At 56.1% G+C, this 24,289-nt stretch overlaps 1 protein-coding gene across 2 annotated transcripts in view; it reads right to left on the reverse strand.

Moving 5' to 3' along the window:
- Positions 1–23,085, reverse strand: part of CHCHD6 (coiled-coil-helix-coiled-coil-helix domain containing 6) — a 126,447-nt gene extending 103,362 nt beyond the window's left edge. The window contains exons 1-5 of one of the 2 annotated variants that reach the window (XM_029243934.1): positions 22,158–22,949; positions 19,359–20,017; positions 12,656–12,764; positions 9,694–9,766; positions 7,961–8,105 (exon numbers count right to left, since the gene is read on the reverse strand). In XM_029243934.1, coding sequence (XP_029099767.1) covers positions 7,961–8,105; positions 9,694–9,766; positions 12,656–12,764; positions 19,359–19,388 — 357 coding nt within the window. In that variant the 5' untranslated portion in view covers positions 19,389–20,017; positions 22,158–22,949. The other variant, XM_029243932.1, reaches the window with a different exon arrangement.
- Between the last annotated feature and the right edge of the window lie 1,204 nt (positions 23,086–24,289).

Genomic DNA, 24,289 nt, shown 5'->3' on the forward strand with positions numbered 1-24,289 from the left:
ACACGCGAGGAAATGAGGCTGGCGCAGGCTGTGCCGTGTCCATAGAGACTCTGCACCCAGGCCCCCAGGTCCCGCAGCAGGGAGCCTTCCAGCCCACCGCCCGACCAGTGCCCAGCCCCTTCCTTGATCTGGGGGTGTCAAATGTCCACCTAAAATCGCCACCACCGCTCCGCTTCCAGCCAGAGGTGGCCCTAGGACCCCGTTCTGCCGAGGAGGCCCCTAGGGAGGCTGCCCCTCCCACATAAAACAACAAAACCTCACTAGGAAAGGCTTTGGGCCCTTCCTTCTTCCCAACTGGAAAACTGCCGTGATGCCTGGAGGCGCAGTAGCCACCCTGCAGCCCTGAGGAGGTCGCCGGATCAAGAGGGAAGGAGGACAGGGACCCTGCTCCGAGCCACAGTGCCTGCCAGGCCTTCTGCCCAACGACTTGTCCTTGAAATAAACACACCCCCACAGTTGAAGCCACCGCACCCGGGCTTCTGTTACAGCCAAACTTGTCCCGATGGGCGCACATGCCGTGCTGACCCAGACACTCACACAAGACGGGGACCTGGCTTGGCCACTGAGCAGACATGGGGGGTAGTGAAGACCTGAGCCTCTCCCCTGTCCCACTGCTGGGTTTGTCAGCCAAATAACCTCTTTCCCATTCTTGACCCTGCCAGTAGCCAGCAATGGCATCTACCCGCGAGGCAAACACGGTCTGCTAATTGACAAATCTGAAACAGGAAGGAGCAGGCAGAATGGTAGCTCCCCAAAGACTATGTGAAAAAACCACAACAGACTGAAGATAACCCATGGCCTTCCCCTCTTCCCAGCCTGCTGGCATCCTGGAGCAGGCACAGAAGCAGGCAGGTGCCGGCCCAGCTCCTCCCCAGGGGCAGAAAAGGGAAACAGGCTGCTGCCAGGACGGGCCAGGTGGAGGGCCGGCCCCTCAGGACCCACAGGCCAGGCGGACGGACGGACGGCCCCTCAGGACCCACGGGCACGAAGTGCACGCAGGGGTGCCGGGTCTCCCCTGCTGTCAGGCTCGCCCAGGCCGCAAGAGACCCACTCAAAACAGGAAGGCCCCAGACTCTCAGCCAGGCCCTGGGCCTCACGAGGGACGAAGCGGGAGGCCAGCAAGTTGCCACCTCAGCCCCGGTGCCCGTCAGACGGCCCAGGTCAGCCTCCGCGGCTGCGTTTCCCCAAGGGAGGCTGCGTCCCGGGCCCTGGGGGCCCATCAGGCACGCGGGTGCCCAGGAGCCTGGCTGAGGCCAGCAGCCGAGTCCCTGGAGAGGCCTAGGAGGGAAGGTTGCCCTCAGCGCCCTGGATCCAGCCCACCATTGGCTCGGTGCTCATCCCCGGCGCTAACGGACGTGCCCGGTGATGTGTGCCCTGCTACTAAGAAGCAGTGGCACCAGGAAGGCACCGCGTCGGCCATCTGCCCCACGAGGTCAGCACTAAGGAGGGTCTCCAGCCTCTGGCGTTACCAGCAGAGGCCCCTCAGACCCGGTAGATGGCAGGGCTGTGAAGCCCCTGGAGCCCCAGCCTCTCACACAAAGGCACCAAAGGCACCTTGCTGGGCACCCAGAGCGTCGGCCCTACTTCAGAGGGAAGGGCCACCCGCTGTCCACTCGCCACAGGTGCCCCCTCCTCCCTGCTCGTGCCCCGCCCGCCACCTCGCCTTCCAGGTGGTGAAAATGCGCACAACAGCTGAGGGAAAACAGGACTTTTCCACCTAAGGACGCACCACGGTGCCCTTGTGGGCTGGACAGCCAGACAGGAAACAAGAGCCCAACGAGCTTCCCGGGTGATGCCGCTGGCCCGCCCTCAGCTCTGCGGGGCCCACGGGGCTCCCCGCGACGGGGAGGCGCCTAGACGGGCAGCAGCCTCCGCGCTCGGGCCGGACAGTGAGTCCAACGTGCCTGGACGGGGTTTCCTTCCGCTCCCGCCACGTGCCTCCAACCTCACACGGCCAGGCCCCAGGGTCTGGCTGCACACAAGCCAGGTCCCTGCGGGGGTCGGGGGTGCACCTGGCCATCCCTGCCCTGCTCCGGCCACAGTCTACCCTCGCCCGCCCCCCAGCGCCGAGCCCTGCTCGCCCGGCTCCTCCAGGCCTGGCTCCAGCACAGAGCGGGCTCTCTTTCCTTGCCCTCCTCAGCGAGGGGCTCCCGCTTCCCTTTGAGGCCGAGAAGTCTGACCAAGGCGTCCATCTGGGCAGGAGCTGCATCAGGCCCGGTCACCTGGAGCTCGTGTCACACAGCACAGCCCCTGCCCTCTAGGACCACGGGAGCCGCGTCACCCGTGGGACACAACACATCTCGCAGGGCACAGCAGCAAAAAGGGCCGAGAACTAGGGGGGCCCCGGGCTCCCAACGCCGGTCCAGGAGCCGGCTCTGGGCCTGCTGCACCAGCACCACGGAGGCTGTTAGCAATGTGGATTCCGGCGTCAAATCCACTGTTTCCAGCCCAAGATCCAAGTACGTATATTTTTACTGAGTCTCCAGGTGGTCCTGGCGCACAGCATTGGGCAGCCGGGCCAAAGGCGCAGAGAGGAGAGGGTGCGGGTGGGCGTCTCCCAAGGCCAGGCTGAGCCGGGGGCCCTCGTTCCGCGCCCCGCCCGCCACGCCCACACCACCTGTGCGGAAGGCCCGAGGCATCTGCCCCCAAATAAATGGATGTACGGAGGCAGGAACTGCGCAGATTTGTCCTAAGGTCAGTTCCGTGGACTCCGTGTCCTGGTCCCCGGGTGGAGGTGAAGCAGAGAAGAATAAATTATAACTTTTCCAGCAACTCACAGAGTGCCCGGGGATCGGGGGAGCGCAGTGACGGGCCCCCACTCATGCCAGGCTCCCTCCTCGGTCCCCGCGACCCCTGCAGCGTCATGACACAGGCCTGATGCGCCGAGGCCTAGCCGTGGACTTGGCGCCAGCTCTTATACCGCGTCTGGGTTCATGCCCTCCCTCCACCCCCAGTTTGTATAAAGTATATGAGAAATAAAACCAAAGGTTTTTTTTGGTGTGTAACCAGCTTAAAATATGGTTGAACCAGTTTTCACACGAGCCTACCTATAGTTTTTCTTTCTCTAAAAATTGTCATATCCTTTAACCACAGGCCGAGTGATTCTAACTTTGACCTGAACAAGGAAAGTAGGAACCCAGGAGGCCTCACGCTACCCCTTCTAACTGACTGCTCCAATTCCCTAAAAGAATGAAGTGCACCGCCACCCCCACCCCCCGCCACCCCCCCACCAGCTCCGCCACCGCCCTCTGAGCAGACGTGACTGTGGGAGGGGCGGCGGTGGCCAGGGGCAGGGCGGGGCGGCCCTTACACCAGGCCTGTGGAGGCCCCGCCTGCCTGCGGAGGGACGGCCCTGAACACCAGGAGCCCCCCGGGCCTGGGCAGATTCCTTTCGGTTTGACCTCAGCAGCAGCCTTTCTTTCTACTTCTCCCCTCCTGCACCTCTGCGCGTCTTGTTCCTTAGATGATCAACTCCCGAAGGGGAGGCACTGAGGCACTGTGCTGGGATCACGTGGTCCTCTGTGCGGCCACTCACGAGAACACTGAACCCCCCTAAGCACAGAGCCTCTCGGGGACAGCAGCTGCGTCAATAAACTAACCCAATGCCTGACATACGACAGGCGCCCGGAGAACATGTACATAACGTCATAAAAGAATCGCTCACTGGAAAAGAAAAGAGATGGAAGGTTTTACTTTCTGTCAGGTGTACTGGAGTTTCACACTCCTAATAATACGCGTCAGGAATCCAACAGGCAGGGTCGTAAATCTCACTCTCCCTAAAGGAAGGCTCTGCCAGGCCTTCGCTGCTCCATCCCCTGGGTTTGTAAAGCTCGCACCAGAAGACTGAGACCAAGAAACCGCTCTGTTCTTTCATATTCCTCTCTGGAACGTGGGATCTGGGCTCCAAACTTCGTCCCCGATTCAGAGGGAAGCACACGTCACACAGGCCCCGCTGACGCCCAGGCCTCCACCCCAACTACACCTGAGGCTCCGCAGCCCTCGTGTTACCGAGCAGGACCCTACGGGGCTTTCCCAGGGCAGGCCCTTCCCTTGCTCTGCTCTAGTTCCTCTCAGAAGCACCCAGAAAACAGTATCTATTGCACAGTCCTGAGTTGTTTTACAGATGTGAAAATCCCCACCAAATGGAACATGGTAACTACTTGATGACGAGCAGCCCCAGGCCTCCTGGGGCCTGAGGACTGATGATACTAGATTAGATGACATTAGACCCCACCTGCTACCCCACCATCAGCCAGTGTTCCATCAGAGAACTGCGCACCCGCTGATCACACACCCTGTGACTCCCCTCCCTCACCTGGCCTTGAAAAATACTTTGCTGAAACCCTTCGGAGAGTTCAGGAGATTGGGGGTTGAGCCATCTGTCTACTTGCAAGAAACCTTTCTCTGCTCCAAGCTCCGATGTTTGTTTGGCCTCACTGTGCTCGGGCACAGGAACTTGGGGTCAGACACACCCAAGTGCAGGAACACGCATCAACACCCGGCAGCTCACCGCAGCGCCGCTGGGCAGGCAATGGGAACACTTCGGTCCTCAGAAGTAGGTTATAAAAATTATTACCTTTCCTTGTTATTAGTTTTATGAACTTTTCCCAGTAATGAGCTCAATTATTCCCTCGTGCAGAAGAGGACTGGAAAGTCCATACTGTAAACGTCAGAGCAAAGAGCGTGCTAAATGTTAGCGCGCTCAGCACCCTCTAGACGAGGCTGCAGGTGCAGGGTCGGGGCAGGAGCCCGGGGCCCAGGCTGGATCCAGGCTCAGCACTCCCCCCAGCAGGCTCCCTCGTCCCGCCTGGTGGGCACTCGGGGGAGGAGGGAAAAGCCTCTGCTCCCCTCAGGTTCTTCTTCTCCCCGTCTTTCTGCTCTTACTTTAAACCCTCCAAAGCACAGTTCTGAGGCTACCTCCACTAAAGAAGCTGCGACCACACCGACCAAGTGAAGGTGACGGCGGCGGCCTCGCTCACCTCTGCCCAGGCAACGCGCAGAGCAGGCCCGATTGGCCTCACCTCGCCTTCCACACCAGCCACGTGTCTGTCTGTGTGTGTTCAGCCCACGCCCAGGGCACGTGGAGGTGCGGGGCGCGGTCCTCCCGATCAGCGGCCTCCCACTCAACCAGCACTGCAGGTCCTGGGCCAGGGCGCGACTGGCTGCCTGGGCCACGTGCCCAGACCCTGCCTGGACCAGAGCAGGGAAAGAGGCCGCTGCAATCCCACCCAGGGACACACGACAGGAAGCAGGGGAGTTCCTAAAATAGAATGGCAGCGCCAACTGCAAGAGCAAGTGGGCACTGATCAAAAGCAGGGCTCCAACCAGGAGTCATGGACACCTGCAATGTGAAGGCAGCCACGGGCCCCGCGGGTCCTCAGAGCTCTGGCAGAGGGCACTGTCCCCCCAGACGTCCAGGCGAATCCCGGCAGGATGTGTCTTCTTCCCTCTAAAGATACCCTTCCTGCCAAGAAACCCACACCTGGACCAGAGGCAGGAGGGAGGGAGGCTGTGAATCCCTTTCGCTGTGGTGACCACATTCCAGGTGACAGTCCACCCCTGCAGGCTGCCGTGCCTACTGGGTAACTGTCCCAGGTGCCAACGCTTTTGCTCCATCCACACCGATTAACCCTGCACGTCCCCGGCCAGGGTCCTTCCCACCAGGTTGTCGGGCTGCCTGCCTGTCCTCCCCAGGGGTCTCCCTGCGTCACGATTCTCCATCAGACGGCCACAGGTCAGAGCACAGCACCCATCCCTACAGCTCCTGGGGCTCCGTCTCAGTTTCGGCGTCGCTGGTCAGGCCCCTGGTCCACGGCCTCCTGCAGTGCGTGCACGCGGCTCGCTCATCCTCACCACGTCCAGTGCCGCCTCCCGCCCGCCCGGCTCAGCCCAGCTGCTCCCTCGGCCGACACCATGGCCTCTGCATCCCAGGCACATTCTCTTTGCCTCTGTCTCACATTCACTGTAACAGTTTGGCTGTTTTCAGTTTCGGTTCAAGTCTGTCTTCCCACTAGACTGGAAGCTTCCCAGGGGCGAGGATCCCACATGGTTGCTATTTCCCGAGGGCCCAGTTCAACCTGCGTGTCTCACATGCTTGCTGCATGATCTGCCCATCTGGATAGAGGCCCTCCCTCCCGGGAGGGGGCGTCCAAGCGGTGCCCTCACACCACCCAGCTTCCTTCTGTGGAGCTCGGTGAGTTCCTGATGTCCCGGCCGTGGCCTCTGGAGCACGTGGTGTCAGACGCTGCTACAGCTGTTCCCCACCCCATTCCTGACACGACATCACGGTTTATAACAAGAAAGACGTATTTGGTCTTTGCCCACTGTTCCTGGCACGGAGCTCCTAAAACCCTTGGAATTTCCTCTGCTGAGAGGGATGAAGGTGTCGTTCCTTATGTTAATGAGCTGACTCTGGGAAACCACCCAAGGATGGGGCTGGATGCCAGTGGAGCCACCGTGTGATCAGAGGCCTGGAACATGGGTCCCAGCCCCTGACCTGCCGGGAGGGCAGGGGGGCTGGAGGCGGAATCAGTCACCAGTGGCCGTGATGTAGTCAATCATGGCCGCGTAAGTAACCCTCCATAGAAACCCCGAAGGAGCGGGTTCAGAGAGCGCCCAGGCTGGGAAGGCGTGGAGGCTGGGGAGGGGGGGGTGCGGGGAGGGGCGTGGAAGCTCGGGGCCCTTCCCCACACCCTCCCCGGAGGGTCTCTTCCATCTGGCTGCTCCTGAGCCACGCCTCTTATCAGAAGCCTAGATCTAGTAAGTCAAGTGTTCCTCTGAGTTCTCTGAGCTGCTCCAGCAAGTTAATCCAACCTGAGGAGGGGGCCGTGGGAACCTCTCATCTACAGCCGGTGGGTCAGAAGCACACGTGACAACCTGGCTTCAACTGGCATCTGAAGTTGGGAGAGAGGTCGGGGGGGCGGGGAGGGGACAGCCCGGTGGGACCAAGCCCTTAACCTGGGGATCTGATGCCACCGCGGGTAGACAGTGTCACAACTGAGCTGAACTGTAGGACACGCGGCTGGTGTGGAGAATTCCTTGGACGTGTGGGAACACCCCACACTCCACCACTGAGGGAATTAATACTTCCTGACAGTCCTAGCTCTCTCCGGACGCCCACCCCCACCTCCCCGCAAACGTGATTAGAAAAGAGCCCCAGCTCCAGCCAGCGGAGCACTCCCGGTTCCCTGTGCCGAGGGCTGGCCCAGCCACAGGCCCTGGTGCCATCCAGGCAGAGGGATGTCAGAGGACCTGTGCTGGGGCTTCCGGAACATCCTCCTCCTGCTGCTGACTGTGACTGGGTCCGCAGGAGAGGGTACCCGGGCCGTGATGACGTGGTGGCCCCTGGGGCACTGTGACCTCTCTTGCTGTGACACGCAGCCTGCACCCACAGCAGAAAGACCCTGATGGTACCTCCCATCGGTTAAATGTACCCAGAATGGCAACAGCCAACGCGGTGTGCTTCCGCGATCTGCCAGCACTGCTGGGCCCGGACTCACCAACTCCTCTCGAGCCGCGCACAAGCCCGAGTGTGACCACCAGGACAGTCTGAGACGCTCCCTGGGGCCGGAGGATGCGCCCCAGCCAGTGGGCAGACAGCTCGGCTCCGCACCCAGGGTGACTTCTCCTTCTGTTTCTGGCTTGTTGCAAGGCCCCAAGCCCACAGTACTCTCCCTCTGCACCCTCCTGGAACACATGTCCTCACAGCACTTACACCTGTGAGGTTCCGGGACCCAGCACCCAATGATCCAGCTCTCACTGTGCAGACCTGAGGCCACAGGCCACAAAGCAAATCAATGACAGAGCCGGGGCTATAAGAACCCCCCCCCCACTCCTGGTCCCTAGAAAGACACCCTTTCCACAGAGGAGAAGCTGGGACTTCGGACCCATCAGGTTCCAGGGCCAACCTCTGCTTCCCAGAACCACTGAGCCAGGAGGCCAGCCAGGGACCCACACTCACCAGCTGGGCGGACCGATGCGTCTCCGGGTCCATGCCGCCCTCCCCCTGCCGCAGGGACGTGCTCCGGGGCTTGGCAGCCGCCTCTGTGTCCCTCGTCACCACCTGGAGCAGCTCGTCCTGGACCACGGCCTGCCCCCTGTCACACCTGGGCCAGGGAGAGACAGGAGACGCGGATGCAGACGCAGCTCGCTTCATCTGCCAGGGGCCAGGGACGTGAAGGCTGGTGGAGCGCTGCGGTGCCAGAGAGGGTCAGGCACCAGTGACAGTCCCCTGGGAGTGGCGTGTGCAGGGACAGTGTGACACTTTCTCAGCCAGAACACTACAGATTGGGAGCAGAAGGCCTGACAACCAGGTGAGGAATCAGACAGCCAAACGCCAAATGAGAGATCCTCGGGGCACGGGATCAACCCTCACTCGAGCCGCTCCTTTAGAGGGGCGGGGCGAGGGGGGAGCCCACCTCCCCCACCTGCGGGCAGGAAGGTTCAGAAGCAGCAGCCTTGCTTTTGAACATTCAACTCTCCATCCTGAACGCGTCCCTATCCTTGGACCTGTTTCCTAATAAAATCTTCCTAGAGAGAGAAAAAAGTTACTGGCCCTGAGATGTTCTCAGGAGTGTTATTTATTAGGGTGTAGAAAACGCACACAGTGAAGAGGCCGCAGCAGGTCGGCCTGGGGGCACGTGACAGACGCGAAGCCCTCAGCACCACACTGCCCACCGTGCCATGCGCGGCTTTAAAACTGAGCACCCACATACGGCGCCTTCAGCAATAAAAACGCTTACGACGAGGTGCAACAAATGGAAGATAATTAGAAGACTGGTAAAAACAGCAAGATACAAAATTTTACATGACTTTGAAAAAATAACCCTAAACTAGAGGAAAGAAGACATCTGAAAGAAATAGTCCAAAATACTAACAAGGGATGATGAATCTATGGGCGGTTTTTTCCTTTCATATATATTATCCTAAGTCTTCCATTAGCATGTGTTACTTCAACATTTTTAAAATGTTTAAAAGCATTTTTTTAAAAAGGTTCTGGTTATTTATTTTTGGGAGGCCTCTTGGGATTAAGGACTGGAAATTCTCAGAAGGTGGGGTCTTGACCCCTGACCACGGAACAGCCATGGCTGGGCTGACCTGCAGAGGGAGCCGTCCAGCCGTGGTTGACCGGGGGCCCCTAAGCTAACTCTGAGTCCCTGTTACAGAGGCCACGGCCTGGAGGCTGCAGACGAGGTCTCTCAGTACCAGCCGACAGCTCAATGAGTCAGCGCTGTGACAACTCCACACCGGGCCCCGCGGACCACACCCCAGGGAGAGGGGCCCTCAGCTCCGCCTTCCCCAAGGCCTGGAGTCTCACGGTTTACTCTGGGGACCTCTGGGCCCGGCCACTGGCCTACCAGCCCCCAGGCAGGGAAGCTTTTGGGCTGTGGCCTGTGCTGGGAGAGGCCACCCACACCCTGGAGCCAGTCCATGGAGGCAGCTCCTGCAAACACAGCGGCACGCACCAGGCTAGCAATGCGGCCACTCGCCATTTAGTCCTGGCCCTCCCACACCCGGGAATGTCTTCATCTGAACACTGGGACTAGTGCCACCTAAATCACAGGCTTGGCATCCCACCTAAATAAGATGGCATTTGTGACGCAAACACTCCGGCCTTTAGGAGGAGAAGGTATCCAGTGAGGAAGGTGCATTGGGCCGGGGCGCAGGGCCGGGGTGAATGGGCCCTCGGCTTACCTCTTGAGGAGATCCACCTCCGCCCCCGAGGGCCGCCGGCCACCGCCACTCTCCGGCCTGCGCGATTTAGACTCTGCAAAGGGGGAGAAGAGAAGGTCAGTCCATCAGCAGCAACCCACGGACGGACAGAGGCACAGTGTCACCCAGGAAAGGGCCCAGGACGTCACCCCATGGACGGATGTGCCCCAGGCAGACACAGAACACAGCCTTACTCTGTGGTTAGGAGAGGGGTGACCCGAAGGCCCCTCTGCCCGTCTCCTGCATAGGACGGCTTGGTCGCTGGGTCAGCATGGACACCTGAGTGCGGTGATCCAAATCCCCCTTCCTCCCTCTGCGGCCACTGGGAATCCAGGTCACCTTCCCCAGAGGCCAGACCGGCTGAGGGAAGCTCTGCTCTGTCCGAGCTGAGAGCACAGCCCCGGGGTGTCGGCTGGCTTGGCAGGGCGGGGGCCATGGGGGGAGACTCCTCGTGCCTGGTTTCTCTCAGATCCCTTTCTGTAGGGTTCCGATCCTGAATGTGGCCAATGCCCCACTTAAGGACATCTATGTCACCTTTCACCTGCTTCACCTCTAGTGTCACTGGGCCCTTCAAGCTGTCGCAGGAGGTCTACCTTCCCATGACCGAGAACGTGGGGATCTCCGAGCAAACCCAATTCACTCTCCTCTCCCACCGCGCAGTGACACTGAGGTTCTGTTCCTCCCCACTGCCCCAGGCTTCAGCGTCCCCACTCCGCTGAGGCCTTGGTCACATGCCCTCCACCCCATCGCAGGCCTCCACGCTCAGCCTCTCGGGCCGCACGAGACCCGGCCGGGGAACAAGGCTTTGGGAGGCAGACGGGAGGGGGTGCTTCTCCCAAGACCTTTTCAGCTACTGACCTCGGAGGCTGGGGGGCTCAGCCCCTCCGGAAGGGCCCTCGCCGGGCGCAGCACCCCGGGACTCACCCAGGCCCACGCCTCTCCCAGAAGGCCAGGCAGGCGCGCTGGGCCGGGGAGGGCAGCCCTCGGGGCCGCACCAGGTCCTCGGCCGGGAACGTGCAGGAGGCACCGCTGCCTGGTGTGGATGTGATATGAACGCTCCCTGGGCTTAGGGCCTGACTTACAACAACTCTAGTGACGTAAGGTCTATCACGTTTATTTCTGCTTTCTATACAGTTTTCCTTTTTCACGACTACAAAAGTAACGCGTGCACCCACCGCAGAGCCTGTGGCCGGACCCCCGCGCCCACGCTCCGCGGCAGCCTGCAGGTTCAAGTGTGTCAACCCTCCATGGAGCTGGCTATCGTCACCTCTCTGACCGTTTGTACACATTCTCCATGCAGCCATCAGAGGGCTTCAAGGACTCTTTACATATGAACACTGCTCCCTCCCTGTCAGTTCTACTTCCCTAGTTTGTCACTCTTTGTTCATTCATTTCTTCTAAACTGTCTCCAATCGTTCAGTCACAGCCCCACTCCTCCTCTTCATTTAAGGTCTCTTTGCCTGACACGGGGTTAAGAGGCTGCCTGCCGCTCTAGCTGTATGACTGCACCTCTCCCAGTTCAACTTGTGACTTCCTCTGACACGCATTTGGCGTATGGTTTGGCACAAGGGTTTAATTTTAACTTCTTTTTCTATCTTGTTCTATCACTAAAGTAAAAGCAGACACTGGATTTTAAATGTAAAAGTATTTTAAAATTCGTCCACTTCAGGGCATTCCGCCCATGCTGACAAATCCAGCCCGCAGAACCTCCAAACTCACTCACCCTCAAACAGCAAAATACTTTGTTAAACCAAAACCGAATGATAGATGAACCACTCTTCTTGCTTTTTAAACTGCTCAAACGTAGCAAGACTGAAACAAATGCTTCTTTTCTCTTCCAAGGCTGAACCTGACGTGGCCTGACATATTTCAGCCATCTTCGCCCTCTGCCTCTCCCCTTCCTACAGCTCACTCACGCACGTGAGGCCTCTTCAACCCTCTCTCCAGCCGGCCGCAGAGACGGTGAGGATGACGCCCCGGAAAAAGACGAGGGCGTCTTCTGTGGGCTTCTGCGGCATGTCGCACTGTCGCGTGACACTGTAAGCCACAGGCTTGCGCACGCGGCTCCTGACGGGAGCTGGGCTGCCCTGGGCCACGTGGCCTGCGTGTGCCAGCGCGCGCCTCATGACCGCATCCCTGGCCGGCACTCAGGACATGCCGGGTGGACAAGGAAGGTGCGGCCTCCTACGCGCTTGCACCCGAACGGGGCCGATGGGCAGAGAAAACAGCTCCAACGTGAGGCCGCAGTCACTCACTGTGGGTCGGGACGGCATCCATGCCCCGCACGGCCAGGCCCCTCCAGCCCGTCAGCGTACAACTCACACCTCAGGTTACAGCAGGGGGACCCAGGTTCTCATCAACGAGCTCTTCTCCTTAATCAACCGCCACGAGGGCTTTTCTTGTCTGTAGTATCTTAATGTTTCTGCGCCATACGCTCTCCACTCAAACTCTAGTGTTCCTTTGTGTTTGTTGACAGGAGTCACTTGGAGAAAAGCACAGGTTTCTTCACCTGTGACGGACACCACAGTGGGGAACAAAAGCGCTTCCAGTCCAGCTCAGGCAGCAGCTCCACAGCGAGCTGGGGAAGGAGCCGGGGGCACGGGGTGGCGACCCTCCTGGAAGCCCCACGAGCACCGTCCCAGGAGCTGGGCCAGGACCCCGGAGCGTGAGGGCAGGTCAGAGCTCTGGGGGCTGGCGCCAAGGTCACCCACTCACTGCTTACGTGCGGAGAAGCTGGAACAGTGGGGAACTTCCGGCCCTGGCCATGGTCACGGAGGCTCTGACTACACGGCGCTGTAATCCTTGAACAGGACGGCACCCGGCTCGGGGGCCACTCTCTCGCGGGAGGCGCTCACGTCATGCACCGCCCGCAGGCTCAGCCGGCAGCTCATCTCCAGGAGGAGCGCCCACTCCGTCCCCGCGCAGAACTGCCACCCCGGCCTACCTTTCTCCCGGCCTTCAGAGGAGACAAGGGCGGCAGCTGCAGGGGTCAGCGGCCCCACTCTGGAAGGCTGGCCGGGATCTTTCATGCGGTTGACCACGTTTTCGGACAGCTGTGGGAAGGATTGAGGGGAACAGTTAAATGACAGACCTTCTGGAAGTGAAGACTCCCCTCTACCCATGCCCCAGATTTCTGAGCAGACTAATTCTGCAAGACCAACCCCAATAACGTAAGGAATTCCACACAGAAACCTCTCGTGCTGGCCTGGCACCCGCCAGGTCAACGCCACGCCCAGCCTGGACTCCACGGGCCACAGTGTGTCCCCCACTGGCTTCCCGGCTGCACCTTCTGCTCCCACACACTCAGGGGACCCCGAGTTCCCCTTCTCTCCTGCCCTGAATCCGTTCGGCTGAGAACCACTGCAGCCCCACCCTGTACAGAGGGTGGATGCCTCCAGCTGTGCAAACCTCACCCTTCCCTGTGGGCGTCCCAGGGTCCCTCTACGGTGGGCTCTTCCAGACAGCACCCAAGTTAAGGACCATTTCTCCCAATCCTTTCCCTGTTACAACAGGCGCACCTCTTAGGAAGTGCCTCACATTCTACCGGTCTCATCTAATGGTCTGTAAATACCCTGAGGGCCGGGGCCACCTCTCCCTCCCGTCTGAGTCCCACCAGGGCCACCGTCACAGCAGAAAATCCAGCACGGCCTGGCTCATTTCACCCTGGCTCCCCCAGTGACGACCGGATGATCAAATCTTTCCCTCATTGTAGAGGAAGTGAAATGGGTACGAGGGTGTCATAAAACACTTGACTGAAATGAAACAGCCAGCGAGGGATGAATCCAGAATAAAAGCCCCTAAGAGTTGACAGCAATAAATATTTATTAAGTGCCCAGTATGTGCAAGGCATCGCAAAGCACAGCGAGGGGAGACGTTAAGATGACTTGAGGACCGAGTCCACCATCTGCAGCTCCACTTCAGGGATCCAGGCGAGGAAAGTGCTCCCACGTGTGCACAGCAGCGCTGGACTCGCACAGGAAAAGGAAACAACATGATAGCAACGACAGGCAGTGGTGAGAGAAATGATGGTGCGCCTCCTATGAAACACCGCGGAATTGTCGAGAAAGGACGGGTAAGACATGTGCCTGCCATGGAAGGATGCCACCGCTGACCCGGGACTCAGAGGACACTTTGTATCTAGACTTTGTAAAACAGATACACAATTATAAAGACGCAGACCTGCGATATATACACGTTGACCTTGGCACACACACATTCCCCATGTACGCATCCACTCGGGGCACACACCAGACGTCCTGGGGCGTGTCCTGCACATGGGACAGGAGCGGCCGGGCCAGGACGTTCACTTTGGGCACTTCTGTGTTTCAGTTTTTTACCATGAACATTTCTTATAGCAAGTAAAGATTACAATAATAATAACTGAGTCCCTCTAGTATTTAAGACAGATACAAATCACATAGCTAATTAATGATTATAGAACAAGAGAAGACCAAGCGCACACAGCAGTGGAAGAGAATTGAGAACCCACAAATAAACCTATACATCTGTGCTCAACTGACTGGCAAGGGTGCCAGGACCATTTAATGGGGAAAGAATAGTCTCTCCAGCAAAGAGTGCTGGGAGAGCTGGACATCCATGTGCAGAAGGATGAAGTTAGACCCCTACTTCACACCATATACAAAATCTGACTCAAAAGGGATCGGAGACCTAAATGCAGGAGTTAAAACAATGAAACTCTTGGAAGAAAACACAGGCGTAAATCTTTTTGACCTTGGCTTTGGCAGTGAATGTATAGATATGCCACCAACAGCATGAGCAATCAAAGAGAAAACATATACTGAACTTCATCAAAATTAGAGTTTTGTTTTTCAAAAGACACAATCAAGTACGCTGAAAAGACAACCCACAGAATCTGCAAATCATATATCTGACAAGGGACATGTATCTAGAATATACAAAGAACTCCCACAACTCAATAATACAAAGAAAAACAACCGAATTTAAAAATGGGCAAAGCATCAGAGAGTCATTTCTCCAAAGAAGATACACAAATGGCCCATAAGCAAATGAAAAGATGCTCAATATCCTTAGTCATGAGAGAAATGCAAATTCAAACCACAATGAGACCACTTCACACCCACTAGAATGTCTATAATCAAGAAGTCAGATAGTGACAACTGCTGGCAAGGACATGGAGAAGCTGGAACCCTACTACACTGCTGGTGGCAAATAAATGGTGCAGCCGCAGTGGGGAACAGTCTGGGAGTTCCTCAAAAGTTCAACACAGAGTCACCATTAGGCCCAGCAATCCCACTCCCGGGTACCCACTCAAGACAAATGCAAATACACGTTCACAGCAAGTTGCACATTCACGTCAGCATTATCTGTGATGCCAAAGGTGGAAACAACCCAATATCCATCAACTGACGGGTAGGTGAATAAAAATAATGGACTATTAGCCATAGAAAGGGATGAACTACTAACACAGGCCACACCATCGTGCTCAGCGAAGGAAGCCAGACACAAAAGGCCGCATACCTGTGTGAAACGTCCAGAAAAGGCAAATCTCTAGAGACAGACACTAGATTGGCTGCCTGGGGGTTGGGGGAGGGGGGAAACGGGGACTAACGGCAAAGGGTGAGAGGTGGATTTCTCCACCTATCAATATTACAGGGGATCTCTATTTCAAAAATATGTGTCTTTAAAATCTGTGAAGCACGTTAGTGGTTAAGCGCTGGGAAAGAATAAAATACAGTCCGGCAGGGCCGGGTGCACATGGGATGGCAGGAAGACCCCTCAGAGGAGATGGCACTAACAGGAGACCACCACCCTAGAGGGAGGAGGCCCCGCCACAATCCCATCTTGAGATCCAAGAAAAAAGGATCTAGTTCCGAGCAGAGGGGAGGATGAGTGCAAAGCCTCTGAGAGGGGCCGAGTCTGGCCTGTCCGAGGGCCTGACAAAGGCATGTGTGAGTGGGAGGCTGGACCAGGTGACCAGGCCGGAGAGGCACACCGAGATCCCAAGCCCAAACGTGACCCAAGGGCGAGGGAAGGCGCTGGCCCAAGTCAGCAGCCAGCTACCCTCCACGGCCACCACTGCGGCCACTCACGCGCCGCCTTCCGAGCACCCGCTGAGCGCAGCCTGCTGCTCTCGCGCTTCCTGGCCCACGGCTCCCCCCGCGCAGGCTGAGCACTGGCATGTTCCAGACGAGCTGGGTCTGTCAGCGGCCCCTGGGGCCCAGACACCTGACCCCGGAGAGGCGCTGCCCTCCTGTGACTCTAAGAAGATTCCTCTGCTTTGCCTGCGGCTGTTGCTGTGGAGATTTTGTTGGCTAGTCCTCCAGTTTTCTGTGAGCTGCAATTAGATCCACAGATTTAAATCCGAGTATCTGGACGAGAAGAGTCCTGGAGGCCCCCCCAGAAAGGTGGCAACCACCGACGCCCACGGGACCAGGCAGGTGACAAAAACAAATGAGGCGGGCCTGGCAGCAAAGCGGGAGTGCCAGGACAACGTGGCGAGGACAGGAGACAGCACAGCCCCGGAGAGGGTGGCTACTTCATAGGTCCAGCCAAGGGGCGCCACCTGGAAATGTGGACCAGACTTTCAATTCTTTCCCCCCAAAAAACTGAAAATTGAATTGATGTAACGCCTCCAAGTTTTAAATGTCGTCGATTAATACCACAAAGTTTCTGGACTGATGGTTTCATCCAAGAAATATGGAGCCAGTAGCTTAAACCTCTGCCCAGCGAGGATCTTGCTGACTTCAGCCCGGTTCCGGGTCACATGCTGGGGCCACAGACCAGGAGACGAGGTCCTGCTCACGGGGCAGAGCTCCCCCCACCCAGGACGGTGACCAGCGAGAGCACAGAGGGAACCCCTGAACTGGTCGCAAGGCCAAGGAGGAATTTAGCCAAGGAAGGGAGAGAGCCCTGCAGACAGAGGAGCACAGCTCGAAACAGCACGGCAGCACGTGTCCTCCCCGAGGGACGGGCGGCGACAGGAGAAGGTGGCACCAGAACACGGAGGGCCTCGGGAGCCAGGCCCAGGAATCTGCATTGAACCTGGAGACAGCGGGAAGCACGTACTGGTGGGAAGTAAGCGGGTCGCACCTCAGCTTTAACCCTGAATGATCACTGACACCACCAGCTGGGGGCACCGTCTCTGAGAGCGAAGCCGCTGGGCCTGGAAGGGAGGGACCTCCACTGGGACTGTCTGGATTTTATCCCCACCGCCTGAGAGCTGCTCAAAAGTAAAATGTACCTTTTAAAAACACATTACCCCGCTAGCGCCAGGAAGTACAGATTTGTGGCAGGCAAGCCTGCTGGGAGAAAGAACAACTTGTCATACGGGCAAGGGGAAGGTGGGGCGGGCCTGGCTGAGATCAAGAGTTCCTGAAGGTAAAAAGGAGAGGATGAAACAGAAGCAGCTGGAAGGGAAGACACAAGAGTTGACATTAGATGCAGAGAAAAAGGGAACGTGGGATCAGCTTCCTGCGTGGGGACCAGCTGGGTGGACCTTCACACGTCAGGAACAGTGAGAGTGGGAGAGGCAGTGGGGGGGATGCAGTGAATCACAGGCGCCCAGGAGACTTGCAGTGGGACATGGCCAGCAGCATGGGGACACCTATGGTCTGGGTGTTTAAAACCCGGAGGTCAACAGCTCACAAATGAGGACAAAAGAGATGACCGGGGTGGAGTGCAGGAGGGCAAGAGGGTGGAACCAGGCAACGCTCTGCAGAGACGGCAGGTGGGATCCTGGAGACCAGGGCTGCTGTGGAAGACATGCAGTGACCTCTCTCCAGGGTGGAACCCACCGGGTCCAAGACCCTTATGTTTATGATCAACTGACGTTCACCAAGGTCCCAAGGTAATTCAAATGGGGAAAGGACAGTCTTTTCAACAAATGTAGTTTGAGAAAATTAAATATTTCAAACAAAAAAGATGTATTTAGAGCAGACTTCAACAAGCTCTAGTGCTTGAGCCAAATCCAACTCAACACTTGATTTTATAAATAAAGTTTTACTGGAACATAGCCACACCCATTCATTTACATATTGTATACGGCTGCTTTCACCCTAAAATGGCAGAGTGATTTGCCAACCCGATTTAGAGCCTTACTTCACATCATACACAAAAATTAACTAAAAATGGATACAGACTTAAGTATAAAAGCCAAAACTCTTAGATGAAAACAAACGAGAAAATTTCTATAACCTTGGGTTAGGCAAAGATTACTGGGATATGATGCCAAAGCCCAATCACTAAAAGAAAAAAAATAAGTTAAACATCATCAAAATTACAAATGTTTGCACTTCAAAGACACCATTAAGAAAATGAAAAGACAAGCCACAGATTGGGAGAAAGTATCTGCAAATCGTGATATGATAAAGGGCTTATAACTCCATAAAAAGGACAAACAACCCCATCAAAAGCTACTAAAAGTGGGCAAAAGACCTGAATACACATTTCACCAAAAAACAAATATTTCTGGGCAGCAAATAAGCACATGAAAAAACATTCAACATGAATAGTTATTAGGGAAACACAAATTCAAACCACAATGAGGTACCACTTCACACTCACTGGAATTGCTGTAGTCAAAAAGATGATAACAAGTGTTGGTGAGGGTATGGAGAAACTGGAACCCTCACATCCTGCTGAGGGGGATGTAGAATGGTACAGCCACTTCAGAAAACAGTTTGGCAGTGCCTCAAAAAGTTAAACCTAGTAAGTCACCAAAGTCATAAACAGAATGACCCATCAATTCTACTCTTACGTTATCTATCCAAGAGAAATGAAAACAAATGACCACAAAAAAACCTTACGTACAAATGTTCACAGCAGCATTATTCATAATAGTCAAGAACTGGAAACAACTCGAATATCCATACAATGAGATGGTATTCGGCAATAAAAAGGAACTCCTAATACATACCACAAAGTCCAGGAGCCAACGCCAAGAACATTGTGCTAAGTGAAGGGAAATGGACATGAAAGATGCACGATGTATTTCCATGAAATGTCCAGAAAAGGCAAACAACACAGAGGCAGAAGGCTTAGTGGTTACTTGGGGCTGGGAGTGGGAGTGGGGAGTGACTGCAAATAGGTACAAGGGAACTTTTTAGGCCTCGTGAATGTTCTAAAATCCCACTGTGCTCAACTCTGTAAATCTGCTTTAAAAAATTTAAAGCAACTCTGTAAATTTGCTTTAAAAAAATCCCTGAAATGGTGAATTTTACATGTAAAATACATTTCAATAAAGCCATTTTTTTAAAAGTCACTATCACCAGATAAAATCTTTCCAAAGCTCCAGCCCTGAATAGAGAACCACAACGTTGCCTCCAGAGGAACGTGTGAACAGCCCTGCATCACCAGTCTAGCCTCATCACCTGGCCAACTTCCTCCACCATCCCAACCACTGTGCGGCTGCCAAGCACACAGCCTATGGAGCCGGAAAGTTTGAGCTTCCTGCTCTACCACCAACTCACTGTGACCGGGGGTTCCTTCACCTCCTTGAACCTGCTTCCTCACCTCTGCATTGGGATGAAATCTCCCAAGGTCAGCCTGGGGACCAGGTGACACAGTGCCCTGAAACCACTCAGCCCAGAGCAGAGAAGCCTTTCCCCGCTGGCCCAGGCCCGTCGTCACCATCACCTCATCCAAACAGCACTGTCTGACCAGCCCACCTGAGCAGGAAGCCCCATCACTCTTCGCATCCCTTTTGTTTTCTTCTTGGCACTTGCAATTCTTTTTTATTCTTCTGCCTCTTCTTTCTTTCTCTTGGTCAGTTCCCCCTCCTTGCATGAGGTTTCCATGAGGCAGGGCCCTGTGCATTGTCCCCTGTAGTCTCTGCCAGGCCAGGACCCAGTTCACAGTGAGCACTTGCTGAGGTGGCGGTGAAGCGGTACCCACACGTCGGGGACACCTGGCCTCTCTGGTGTGGGCACACGGGGAGCTGTCCCTTGTGTCCCTCGACCTCCTCCGAGATCTTCCCTTCAGCAGTGGTCCCGACTTGCCTCCCGTGGCAATGAATGATGGTAAAGGTGGTATAGCCCTGAGGGTGAAACGAGCCTGGGGACACAGCTAGAGCAGCAGCCTCGGGAAGTGACCTGGGAAGGGGAGCGGGAACCGAGTGGATGGAAGAGGCAAAGGCTGGAGAACAGCCAGGGGTCTGCATGTTGACATGCAACCAACTTCAGCTGAGTCACCAAAGATGGCTGTGCAGGGGCAGAGGGGACAGTCACACACAGGATGTTGTGGCTATGTGTGTACCTCCTCTTACTGGAGGATGAGATGAAACACACTGGTTGAGATGAAATCTTTATGTATTTCACACATGCTTGCTCTGAAAAACAGAGGTGAATATAATTGCAGCTTTTTGCATTAATTAAATTTCTTTTACCTTCCTCGGAATTAGGGCTTGAACTCTCTATGTAAACTTAGGCAAATGAGAGTGCAAACTAGCAAGGTCCTGGCATTTCATTTTAAGGAAACTAGAATGCTTTCCAGGACCAGGTCGGGGGGATTAAATACAAGAGGTCTTTAAGAATATTTAACTTTCGGACTTCCCTGGTGGCACAGTGGTTAAGGATCCTTCTGCCAATGCAGGGGTCACGGGTTCGATCCCTGGTCCGGGAACATCCCACATGCCATGGAGCAACTAAGCCCATGCGCCACAACTACTGAGCCTGTGCTCTAGAGCCCACGAGCCACAACTACCGAAGCCAGGGCGCCTAGAGTCCATGCTCTGCATCAAGAGAAGCCACCGCAATGAGAAGTCCATGTACCGCAATGAAGAATAGCCCCGCTCTCCACAACTAGAGAAAGCCTGTACGCAGTAACAAAGACCCAACGCAGCCATAAATAAATAAATTTATTTTTTAAAAATAAAAAAGAATATTTAACTTTCTCTGAAGGAGCAGGCAGATGTTCTTCCTTGGCACACACCTCCTATACTTTCTATTAAATTAACTTCTCGTTTGGTTCAACCAATGATCTTTTCTAGTGATTTTCACTCACCTGCTTAAAGACAAGGTGGACTTCCCAACCCTCAAGTCACTTTGCTAGCAGGAAAAACCTTACACCAAACACTGCACTGCCATCACCTCCTTTCTCTGGTCTCCCTCTCTCAAAACAGGCACACGAGTGGATGGAAAGAAGGATGGAAGGATGGATGGAAGGAAGGAAGGAAGGGGTCTCAGAACATGGGGCGGTGCCCCCAACTCTATGCCTCTAGACAAGTTCTTTATTTTCTCTTATGAGTTTGCCCAAAGCTCCCTCTAGTTTTAACAATCTCTGGTAGAACTAAGCATGGCACCAGCACCCTGTCAGGACAGCTAAAGGCTGTCACAGAATTTTCACACTGCCTTGCATATCACTGGGAGGATGCAGGGTAGGTTGGAGCCGTGAGAAAAGCCTATTTCTTGTACCCAAAAAGATCTGGGTTAAAGTCCCAGAAGTAACACCTTGGGCAAACTCCTTAACCTCTCTAAGCCTGATTCTCCATTTTTAAAGAGAATTTATACTTTGCAGAACTGCTAAGAGAAATAAAACGTGGCTGTCTGATATAAAACCCAAAAGAGATGATGCTCCCCTGTCCACTTAGAAGACGTTCCCACCATTGTAAAGCAATTATACCTTAATAAAGATGTTAAAAAAAAAAGATGACGTTCCCTTAGAAGACCCTGACTGACTGAACTTTCCAACACTCTCCAAAGCAGGTGACAACAGTGGGAGAGCGCCCACACAGAGCTTGGGGCATCTTTCTAAATTCTGATTCGGCTACGGCCTCTCACCTTCCAACGTGAGCGGGGCCGTCTTCTCTCCATTTTGACTTTGCCCCAAGCCAGGTCAAGACTGGATAACACCTAGCAAGTACCAAATATGCTACGTAGGCATGCTAAGAATAGAGGCTCCCACAAAACACTCTGTACTTTTTCTAAACACGTGCACACACATCACCTTATCCAAGGCAGCACCTAGGATTATCACAGCCTGCCCCCGTTTTTCAAAAGATGTGGTGATTGAGACTCAGCAGATGAGTTGTTCACCCCAGGTCACACAGCTAATGAGCAACTATCTAGAAGTCACACCTCCTGATGTCCATTTCTTTTTTTTTTTTTTCTTTTTGGCCACACCACGTGGCATGTGGAACTTCCCCAAGCAGGGATCGAACCCTTGCCCCCTGCAGTGGAAGCAGAGTCTTAACCACTGGACCGCCAGGGAAGTGCCCTGATGTCCTTTTCTGAGCCAGCTCCCTAATTAACTAATTCACCTATGCCCGGCTCTGTGCATTCCACGGACACCTGGTGCCTGCTTCACTGGGATTCGTCCATTTAATCACTCAGCAATGGTTTACAAAGCACCCACTACGTGCAAGGCAGAGGTGCAGGAGCAAGCAGAGCACTCAATGAACAGTCCCTGGAGTCCCGCTGAGCGCAATCCCAGCTCGCCGGCTTGTTACCTAGGTGACCCTGGATAAGTACCTCATGTCTCAGTGCCCCGCCTGTCCTCCATCCATAAAATGGGCGAACAGAATCCGACCTCTCGGAGAGCTGTTGAGAATTAAACGACAGGGCACCCGTCAAGGGTTTAGCACAACCCATGGCCCCCACTAAGCACTCAAGCGTGAGCTGCTTTTATTCTTCCTCTAGAGTCTGGGGATACAGTCTGCAGTCACACAAGAGCCTTGGCCTCAAGCAGCTTACACTGCGGTCGGAAACACACAAAGAAGTAAAGCATCAACAGAAGTTTCAAATGGAGATGAGCGAGCGCTACGACAAAAACCAGTGTGCGACCGCGGGGATGGGCAGGCACTCTGGACTGAATGGTCAGGAAAGGACCCTCACGTGAGACCTGAACTACAAGAACGCAAGAGCGGATATAAGGCAAACTGGGGGCGCGAACACAACCCGTGCGGAGATCGCGAGCCGAGCAGGCCGGCACCTCGAGGGACAAGGAGGTCCTGAGGCCAGCGAAGAGGGAGCGGGGGCTTGGGGGGACTGGCACGGGAGGTGGTCAGTCAGGTCAGCAGCGCGGCTCCGGAACCCAAGGGGGGGCGGCTCGTTGTCCTCGTACACGCTTGGGCGTCCGCGGGCGGCGAGGGCACAGGATCAAACGTCCAAGGCGCACCCGGGCAGGGGTCCAGGTAACGAGGCCCCGACCCCCGGTCTCCGTCCGTCCTCCCACCCTGAGGAGGCCAGGCCTGCGGCGCCTTCCGAACTCGCGGCCCTCTCGCGGCGAGCGCCGGCAGACGCCTCCACGCCCGCCCGCCGGCCGCCCGCTCACCCGGATGCCCTGCAGCACCCGGACCCGCTCCTCCTGGTCCATCCCGAGGGACGCCCTTCGGCCCTCGCGGCTCTCGGTGATGCCCATGGCGGGAGGGGGCTCCGGTGCGCCGGCGTTTACGGGACCGGCGCCACCTGCCAACAAGGCCGCGTCCTATTGGCCGAAGCTCGAGGCTCAGCCAATCGCGGGGCGGGCCGCGCGGCATTGTGGGGGCTGTAGTCTCGCGGTGGCCGCCCACTGGACCAGGAGCACGAGGCGCAGCGCCCAGACGGCGCGTGGCCAGATGGCTGGCCGAGGAGCGTAGCCGCGGTGACCGGGACGCCACCACCGAGGAGGCCGCGCTGGGCGGGCGGAGGCGCTGCAGGTTTGCAGTGAAAAGACGGAGAGCGTGAAGGCACTGAGGAAGACAGCGACGTCGCGGTGCCAGGAGAGAAGCTGGCGGGAGGCGCCCCTCTGTGGGGGAGGCGGTGGAGGAAGAACTTCGTGCAAAGGCCCTGAGGCAGGAGGAGAGCGAGGGCCCAGCGAGGGCCCAGCGCGGGCCCCGAGTGCGGGAGGGTGCAGAGCAGACCCGGAGGCGGGCTGAAGGTCAGAGTGGAGAGGGCTTTGTCGGCGGGGCCAGAGCTTGTTCTAAAGGCCCGGGGAGGACAGTGAACGGCCCTCGGCGTTGAGGAGACACGCACCGTGTATCCGGCGTCGTGTTCACGCCTGTCTCGCGGGCTCACACGTGTGATGGACGCGGTGACTGTGGCTCACAGCCTCGGCCACCTGAACCCAGCCACCTTTTGTTCTCTGAGCTGCTGGCTCGCGTTGATCTGCCACAGTAGGCCCGGAGCTGAGTTTGGGATCTGGAACTGGGGAACCCCCGACTGCTCCATGAAATAGTAAGGGTCATTTGGAGGCTTTTCGAACCTGGAAGGGAAGCGGGGAGGAGCAGAGGGTGGAAGAGAAAGTGAGATGCTCTGAGATGAGAGCAGCTTGGGTGAAGAAGAAGGTGGACATTGGGGGGGGAGGGGGGGACGGCAGGGGGAGTGCTAGAGGATTTTTATCCTCTAGGATAACAAGAACATCTGCCAGATTCCTTCAAAATACTTTGATTTGGAGATCTTCCTCCATCTCTTCCCTATAAATAGAGCCTGAGTATGGGATTCTGGTGCAAATGGTTTACTGGGGGAGTGCCTCAGGAGAAAGCTGAGATGCCGTCAGAGCTGGGCTCTGGAGCACAAATTATGTCCAGAGTTGGCCCGGCTCGAAGGCAAGGGGACTGGTCTTCTGTTCCCCACAGCATTCTGTCATTGGCAGCCCAGTGAAGCGGGCATCTGTGAGCTCTCAG

This window comes from Monodon monoceros, unplaced genomic scaffold (genome assembly GCF_005190385.1).
Source record: "Monodon monoceros isolate NGI ecotype Baffin Bay Population unplaced genomic scaffold, NGI_Narwhal_1 Super_Scaffold_3, whole genome shotgun sequence".
Taxonomy (NCBI): Eukaryota; Metazoa; Chordata; class Mammalia; order Artiodactyla; family Monodontidae; genus Monodon; species Monodon monoceros.